Source organism: Sinocyclocheilus grahami, unplaced genomic scaffold, assembly GCF_001515645.1.
Source record: "Sinocyclocheilus grahami isolate Dianchi unplaced genomic scaffold, SAMN03320097.WGS_v1.1 scaffold52.1, whole genome shotgun sequence".
Classification (NCBI taxonomy): Eukaryota; Metazoa; Chordata; class Actinopteri; order Cypriniformes; family Cyprinidae; genus Sinocyclocheilus; species Sinocyclocheilus grahami.
Window position 1 is genome coordinate 1,025,364 of NW_015505231.1, and position 9,284 is coordinate 1,034,647.

The 9,284-nt window shown below is 37.1% G+C and overlaps 1 protein-coding gene across 2 annotated transcripts; it reads right to left on the reverse strand.

Annotated features, from left to right (window-relative positions):
• Positions 1-4,246: 4,246 nt before the first annotated feature.
• Positions 4,247-8,810, reverse strand: LOC107583268 (uncharacterized). Of its 2 annotated transcripts, none has more exons than XM_016269430.1 (8): positions 8,712-8,810; positions 7,183-7,348; positions 6,932-7,097; positions 6,651-6,824; positions 6,470-6,538; positions 6,217-6,309; positions 4,514-4,650; positions 4,247-4,349 (listed from the first exon to the last, which is right to left on the reverse strand). In XM_016269430.1, the coding sequence occupies exons 2-8, from the start codon at positions 7,318-7,320 to the stop codon at positions 4,296-4,298; spliced, it is 831 nt and encodes a 276-aa protein (XP_016124916.1). In that variant the 5' UTR covers positions 7,321-7,348; positions 8,712-8,810; the 3' UTR covers positions 4,247-4,295. The 2 variants fall into 2 exon arrangements, with proteins under 2 accessions (XP_016124916.1, XP_016124914.1); XM_016269428.1 differs by having other exon boundaries at positions 7,183-7,351.
• Positions 8,811-9,284: the final 474 nt, after the last annotated feature.

The following is a 9,284-nucleotide window of genomic DNA, read 5'->3' on the forward strand; positions in this document are numbered from 1 at the left end:
AAACCGGTCTTATGCACCTCTATGAGTTTCTGGAGTGGAATCCCACTGCAAAGGATGCTGGTCCTCCACTTTTTGTTCTTCTCCTTCATACCAAACCTCTCAAACTCAGTGGGCTTGAACCATTGTTCCTCACTGAAGATGCACTTCTGCTCTGAAGACAGAAAAATGATCTATGATCAACCACTACTGGAATGACTTTGTTTCATCTGGATGTTCTAAATGTTCCAGAATAACAATCTTGAGACATTCAAAAAACGTGTAGCTCTTCATAAACATTACTAAATTCTTTAACATGTAGTAACATGTTTTGCACCTACTATCATAATATTTCTTCAAATACAGGACACCCTCTTTATAGCCACATGTAACAGGAAGCTGAGATTTGTCTTGAGTGTTTTTTTGTCCTGAAGATGTTTCTGAAACAAGTAAAATCTAAATCAGTTAGCAAAAAGAAGAAAAAAACCTTCTCAATAACATATTTGGCAGTGTAAAATGTGCCTCTTGTTATTTCGAAGAACTTGATTCATCACTGTTTTGTCATTATATTAGTAAAGAAAATAGTTTCTGGACTTACTGGGGCAGTTTTGTTTCTTGACTTGTTTCTTCTTAGGTGTAGAATGGGAGGACGACCCCGTCTGCGGTCTCTTCTTACAGCTTTGTTTCTTCATCCTCCTCTATTTTATCGCTTGATCAATCGGTCAGTCGGATTCTAGAATGATCTGAGAGAGTCATTTCATGAAGGAGACTGTCACATCTTCAGCATTATTTGAACAGCAGGAAGCGGACGGGTGTCTCCATGTTGAGTTGTCTTTGGTGTAATATCTCCCCTCCCACACTCACAGAATCGAAACTGAAAGCTGCTTGCTCCTGCGCCTTTGCATCTGAGGGAAAATAAAACTATAATATCAGAAAACATTCACAGAAGGATATAATTCTTTGACTCATCCGGATAATGTAAATATTTTTAATAACATTTTAATTAAAATTAGGGCTGTCGGTTTAACGGGTTAACTTATTTAATTAGTTATGAAAAATAACGCGATTAAAATATTTTACCGCAGTTAAAGCACTGACCCCGCCCCCAGACCTGTACATCATCTTACATTTCATACAGTTAACTGTTGACAAATGTGATGCAGAGCAACAACTCCATAAAAGCAGTTATGCCCTAAAATTCAAGATATTGGGGCAAAAAAGGCTCCTGTATGAGTATTGGTCTCATATTTAGCCTATGTCATATGATAAGCGATATCACACAAGCAGCGAGAGCAATATCAGTTTGTCCCGAATATAACGAGTGCCAATGTGATTTTATACAACAGTTCAATAAATAAGAAGTTAATATTGTGTTATATTTTAAACACAATATTGTCTGTTTTTGCTCAGTTTTGCCAACAGAAATATTATCTATGAAGCCACAGCAGAATTGTTGTGCGTCTGTGTTTAGTTTCTGAATGAATTCGCGTTTTGAGCAAATCGTGTGAATCAAAGATTGGCCCATTCATAAAGAGAGCCTGAATTCATGAATGAATCACCCGTTTGAACGAATTGAATGAATGACCCATAAAGACATTTACCAACACCTGCTTGCAGCTTATTAAGAGTATTATTTAAAAAAAACATCTTGAAAGGGATAGTTGTTTCGTTCTGCACCCCAACAAGCTTCAGTGTTTTGAACAAGTCAGATGAGGAAGTGGGTGTTACAGCACTGCAGCGGGTCACTGAATCCTTTGTTGAGTGGGTGCAAACTGGCAAAAGCCAGGGGAGGACTACTTCTGGTAGTCGCATTGGTGGTCTCAGACTCAGGGTGATGGTGAGGACTTCCCTTCTGAGGAATCAACCTCCCAGGGACCCTCATCCCACGGGCACTCTGCAGCCTGTGGAAATGCCCAAGGAATGTGCTGGACCACTGCATGTTGATCGCAGCAGGTGGGCGAGCCAGAGCTCTCTGGGGAGGATGATCCTGCTGCGCTGCCACCTTCTGGGATGATAACGATGCCGGAGGTGGACCCTGAGATGATGGCTATGCTTGCCCAGGCCACTGAAACCTCCACGGTGTCCTAAACCTTTGAGGCTGGGTGATTGGATTCTTGGTGCCTTTCTTCCCGGAAGTGCATGAAGAGCTTGCTGGTTCATGGACGGCACCTTTTTCTTCCTGAAACTGTTCTGGTAGTTTTTCCCCCTCACCACTCTCAATGGCGGGGCAGCCAATGTGTATACTGAGATCCCGCCGGTGGAGCGGTCGGTTGCAATGCAGCTGTGTCCAAACTCCACTTCCACCTGGCATGGCAAACCATGTCTCCCTTCCCGGGCCTGTAAGCATTCGTCTAGTCTGACTGGCAGTGATTATGTGGCCTTTGGAGAGGCAGCCTCGGCCTTACACGCTATGGCGTTGTTGCAGGTTCATCAGGCCAAGGCAAACAGAAGAGATGGAGGAAGTAACTCTTCGGGAGATGGTGATCGCACCACTCCCTCCCCCAGAGGAGGGCCGGGTAGATAATCTTTTGTTGCGTTTTCGTCCCTACAGCCAGCGGTACATAAAAACCTCAACAAAAGAGCAGTTTCCTCTGTCTTTGGGTCCCAAGAGGGCATAGAGAGCAGTGGACGGAGCAGAACCGTACAACTGTCATCCTCCTCTATCGCCAGCAGGCAGCAGTGGGCGGTTGGAGGGCACTTCAAGCCTTCTCATGTACCCTTTGCGCAACCGTGGAACCAGGTATGTGTTGCACCTCACACCCAGAACCTGCTTCGGGCCATCATCGAAACCCCTTGACCCGGGTCCCTGTGTTCCACCTCGCTGCTCCACTGTAGGTGTGTCTGTGGTTCTGCTGGTCCTGCTTACATGGTCTTTGAGAGCCTGGCTAGCGCTCCCCAGCCCGTCTCGCTGGCTCCTTCGGACCATCAGACTCGGCTATGTGATTCAGTTTACCCTGGCGTCCCCTCAAGTTCAGGGGCATCCAGTTCACCTCAGGCGGAGGCAGAGGGTGCTCATGTCTTGTGAGTGGAAATAGCAGTCCTACTGGTGAAGAACGCGATAGAGCCGGTCCCTCCAGTCGATATGAAGGTGGGGTTTTACAGCCCCTACTTCATTGCACCAAGAAAGGCAATGGGTTACAGTCAATCTTGGTTCTGTGAGTTTTGAACCGAACCATTCACTAGCTACCGTTCAAAATGTTGACGCAGAAATGCATTTGAAAAACTAATACACAATTTAACATGGCAAAATTTTAGTTTAAATACATTTTTGTTTGAACATTTGTATTTTTTTTATAGCCTAGGGTATTACACATGCATTGATTCAGTGATTCAGAGATCTTTTGAGGCTTTTCAAGCTTAAGTGCAGCCTTTTAGGCCTACAGCATTACCAAAAGTAAACATCTAAACATCTAATGCCCACTTTCTGACTGTTTTAATTATTTTTATGTTTAACAGCCAGAAACAATTGCCCAGATTCTGTATGGGCACCTAATGTAAAGAGCATTTGTATTTAGGTAATATTTATTATCTAAACATATTTGCAGAGCTGTGTAGTCACTGATGTAATGATGCAATCTGGATTACGTAATCAGATTCCAAAAATCAAGTACTTGTAATTAGATTAAATTACATTTTAAAATACTTGTAATCAGACTACAGTTACTTTTTTATTGATTGCATGATTACATATTATTCACACAATAGCAATAAATTATTCATAATTTATTGATTCTCCCTAATTCCTATTTTTCATCTTACAAATGTTCCTTCCTAAAATAGCTTACCGCTTATATACATTCAGAAAGTCTTTCAGTTTTGTGGACAATCACACAAAGACCAGTCATTAGTCAGGTGGATGTAATTGCACAGAAAATTGAGAGGCCACACAGCTTTTGACCACTGGATTTACAAGAATCCTTTCAGGTTTAAGAAGTGCTTCAACATTACAACAACTAGTGATAAATACATTTTTATTTATTTGCTTATTAATTATTTAGTTATTTAAGTCTTTGGAAGTTCTTACTACACATTAAAATTCACAAATTTTTAAAATAAATATTTTAATAATTAAGTGTCACATTTTCATGTTCACAGTTTTCTGATGTTGGTTTATGGTCACATGACATGCAGGTAAACAAATAATAATAATAAAAAAAAATAATAAAATAATAATAATAATAATATATATATATATATATATATATATATAGTAAGTGTTTTATTTTGATTGATATTGTTTTTAAATGCTTTATTTTACTTTCACATTTTTATAATTTAATTAAGTGACTGAAAATGCAAAATAAATAATGCATGGGACATCATTTGCGAAGGGTAAACTTTCCATCAAGTTCAGGTATCTTCAAAATATTCATCTGAAAAGGAAAAGAACCCAGGTTAAAAGAGCACAATGGAAATAGCTTTTTGTTTTGTTTTAAAGACTACCATTAGGCCACAGAATTGAAAATATATTGTTTCATTTTGGACAAAATGCATTCAAGTACAAAGACACATGAGCATCAACTCTTCCTGTTCTCACCTCCATTAGACTCTTGAGGGTTGTGCCTTGGCATAATATACTTGTTTTCCAGGACTTGCATGATTCTTTTCCACCTATTTTCTCAAATATATAAGGGGAGATCATTGCTCTTCCACATTTTATGCAGTCCCTCTTTCCTGAAAATAAAGTTGAATTTTGATATGTTAATAAAATCTATGTGTAGTGTAAGTCAGATCATTTTAATCATTTAATTAGAAAAATGTATTTGAATATTAAAGTGCCCCAATTATGGATTTTTGAAAATGACCTTTCATGCAGTGTGTAACACAGCTCTAAGCGAATGAAAACATCCTGCAAAGTTTTAAATCTGAAAGTGCACCGTGTATAAAGTTATAGTCTCTCAAAAGAAAGAGTCGACTCTGAATCATTGAAACGAGTCATTTTTAAAACGAATCCCAAGCCGTTTCATGTTGACGTCAATATGAAACATTAGCATATTTCCCGCCCACTTATTGTGTACGATTTTCGCATTGGTCTGAATGAAAATGCAAATTAATTCTTTGCCACTAGGTGCAGCTTTTGGAGCAGAAAAAACATGTTTTCCACTTTCCCCGGTAACAGCTGTACACACTAAAGCTGCTTTATCAGGCATTACAGGTGTGATGAAATGGAAATGAAATCGACCAATCGGACCAATCACCGCAGATTAGCGTCATGCAAAGTAGGGGTTTGGAAAAATTAATCTTTGAGCGAATCGTTTCAGTAAACGATTGAGCAAATAAGGTAAAATAAATGCATATTATAAGACAATGAAAGTGCTTTTTTGACCTTGCATGCATGTCAACCTGTTGTTGGGGACTCCCAAAACCAAAATATGAACCTTTCATAACCCATAATAGGGGCACTTTAAATAAATGTAATGTTTAAGTCATGTTGGAAAAAATACACACACACACACACACACAACAAAAACAACAACAACAAAAAAAACACGAATGACAATAGATCACATTGTAAAAACTGTGGTTTTACGGCAATTGTAACATCTGAAAATACATTTTGTTAAAGGAATTGTTCACTCAAAGATATTTGTTGAAGATATACTCACCCTAAAGCCTTAAAAGACATAGACAAGTTTGTTTCTTCAACAGAACAGATTTGGAGAAATTTAGCATTACATCATTTGCTCACCAGTGGATTCTGTGCAGTAAATGGGTGCTGTCAGAATAAAAAAATCTTAAATGATGATTTTGTTTCTTTCAAAAACACAGCTTTTCACTTCACATAACGACTGATTGAGTCATGTGGATTACTTGTGTATTATTGTGATCAGCTGTTGGACTCTCATTCTGATGGCACCCATTCACTGCAGAGGATCCATTGGTGAATATAAGAGATGTAATGCTTAATTTCTACAAATCTGTTCCAATGAAGAACATTCATTAGGTCTGAGGGTACATTTTCAGCAGTTTTTTATTTTTGGGTGAACTATTCCTTTAACCCACTTTGTGTCAATTAAATGCACACCTAAAATAATCCTAATAGTAATATGCCTGTATATGGTACTAATTATTTTAGATGTCAGGAAAAAAGTGCACAAAGGAAATTAAAAAAATGCTGTTTTGAAACAACTATGAAGACTAAAACAATAAATGCAGGACTCTTTATTGTTATAATGTTATAATGCCTTGAGAAAGAAGGTTATGCTGCTTTGAGATATTTAAACATTGAGGATAACTTACTATTATTCAATGCTTCTCTGTCCAATAAGGCCTTTTCGTTCCCACATGTGACAGGAAGCCATCTCGCGTGTTTAGGCATGTTCCAGAGATCCTCTTTGGGAGAAGAGGGGGAAAAGCATTTAATTAAAATGAACAAATGATTGTACTGTATGTTTCATTTTTGTTATGAATAATTGTGGGTATGCACACAAAGTGTCCAGCAAATGTGTGTTCATGCCAAAAGTTGTTTAATCGTATAAAATTGAACAGCAACCTGCTTTTCTATGCAAGGATGGACAGAAAAACGACTCTTGTGTACTGGAGTCTGGAGGGCTCTGAAGTTCTGGAGAATTTTTTAAAATAAAAAACAGAATGGTTTCAACACTTAATGTAATTATTGAGACAGACAGATAAAAAGATAGAGTGGTAAATCAATTATCTGATTTAGAACTCACCTCTCTTCACGTGTTTATCTGTCGTCTTCTGGCTGTTAGGGCTTTGCGATGATGGTCCAGCTTGGTCACTCACAGAGTTGCTCTCTGTCCTTCTCTTTTTAATCTCTCTTTCTTTTCCTGTGCCTCGATCCTCAGCTCTTTCTCTAATTTTTCTGTTTGGCTGACTCTTAAGAGCTGAGAAATTAGAAACTAGAATTAGAAAATAGATCAGCAATGCTGAAGACCTCAGTGAAATATTACAATAAAACCACTCTCAGATGGAGACGAGCAAGATTTCTCACAGTTCTTCAGGGCTACAGTGACTTCAGAGAGTTGAGAGTAACGCTGTAAAATATGCTCCTGGTCCACACATTGCCAGAACTTTCTAACATTCTTCTTTCCATGCTTTTCAATATAATCCAAGGCACAATACACACCATTATCGTCACCAGTGTCCTCAAGCCTTTGCTTCAAAAAAGAGAAGCAAAAATGTAAAACTTTTCTGCATCTATAGTGATATATTATTGGACTGAAATTTTAAGCTCAAGCTTACATAGAGCTCATCTGTAATGAGTCTATTGTCCTTGAGATGTCGGAGAAACATCAGCGGCTCTTCTATTGTAGACATCTTTGTCTTATTTCGGCAGAAAAAATCAAACAACCTGTCATCTGTGAAAAATCCAAAGTCCATAGTGTTGTTGTTTTTAATGTTGTTTCTTCTGCTAAAAAGAACAGATTTAGAATGATTGAATTTGTGATGTGTACACCTATGAATTTAACAGTTCTGCTCAAATAATATTTTATTAATGGTATTTTATTAGACACAACAAGCATCCAGCCTTCAGTGACTCGTTGTAATGCAATTACAACCCTGTCGCATACAGCATACACTTTATAGAAAATATTAAAAATGATTGTTTTACAGACACTAGGTACGGGTGACTACCAGTCCTTAAAGTGCGTTGCAGCAAATAGGAATATTGTGCGGTTGGAGTAAGACAAATATCCTGACGTGTTTAAGCAAAAAGGATGCAATTGACGAAACTATTGCTATTATTGTTATTATTGTTTTTGTTGCAATGTTTAGTATTGTGTGTCTGAAAATGGCTTTGACCAAACATGCAATGCTTGTCTGCTCATGTCAGCTGTTGAATTCACCGGATAATTTGAGAGTCAAATGCCTTCTTTTACATATGATTTTTGAATTGCATTATTATATGAATTACAATTTCTTCCATTCGTGTGGTCAGTCTCTGTAATAAAATCATGCCTTACTAATTTTAACCATTACAAGATTTTTATATTTTGGTGACTGCATGTTGTACAGTTTATAATTATCTTTATATAATGTCATTTTACATAACATAATTCATTTTAAGAATATGATACAATTATATGCATTCTTTCATAATAAATTAATTTTTAAACAACGTTTGTTTTTGCTACCCAGTTTTTTTTATACAAAGGTAGCAGTTTATTTAAGTTTAAATAAAAGAAGGAAAAAAACAGTAGAACAATAAATGTGAAAAAAAAAAAAAAACTAAATAATGTTCAGTTAGTAATTTTTGATGTTGAAATTCCTTCTATCTCAGCTTAGAAGAGACATTTCTTGATAGTGTCCATAGCTGGCTCTGTTGTGCTTTTAAAACAGCATTGTGTTTCTTTGGCCATGTACACACTGCAGCTAAATGTGCTTGTCAATTCATCTTTTAGTGCTTGTCATTTACAGGAGTGACAACTGTGTTATACAACTGAATTAACTCCTGAAAATTCAGGTAGTGACAACTGCATTTACAAATTCCACAATTGTTCAATTCCGAATTGAACAATTAGTTGTTAATGATGTATTTAAACACACTCCAGAGTTGTACCTTTCTTCAGTATGCTTAATAGCCATCGCTTATAATATGTGGACATAGCAACACTTGTTGAAAGCAGGCCACTCACTCTGACGCAGAAACAAAACTGAAAGTTGCTTCCTGGATTGTTATTTTAGAATTTGAGTCATAAAAAATGATAAAAGAAATAACACAACAGAGCATAAAAAAATGAAATTACTAGTAATTGCATTACTGTACTCACCTTGCTGTGTTCACGACTTTGTCTATTTTTCTTGCTCTATTATGCAGTCAGTTACGTACACACACTGTCTAATCTCCTTTCGTTTCACATGCTCCACTTAACCACACCTTTCAGTAGACCTGCCATCCTAATGCCCACCTGATCACTTGCTATTACAAAAGTCTTTATATATATAAAAAAAGTTATTTGAAAATGAAATTAAATTTCATTTAAAGTTAAAACAAACACTCTTTACATTTTAACATAAAATAACAGTTTGTTATAAAAAGAAAAAAGAAAATTCAAATATAGCTGGAAGCAGAGACAGATAGGGCCAGGCATTAAATGTGTGGCAAGCATATTGTGAAATAGTGATCTAGCCATGCAGAAATCAAACCAACAACTTTTGGAAAAGGTGATCAATCAGTGAATGGTGTGATGATGAGCCAGATATACCATAAATGGTGAACTTTAGACATTTGTGATGTGAATAACTGAATTGGGTTTATGAAGCTCATGACAGTTTAAACTTTAACAACTCGGCATTTCATAAGTGACAGCCAGCTATAAAAAGAGCTAATGAACTCACTGTTT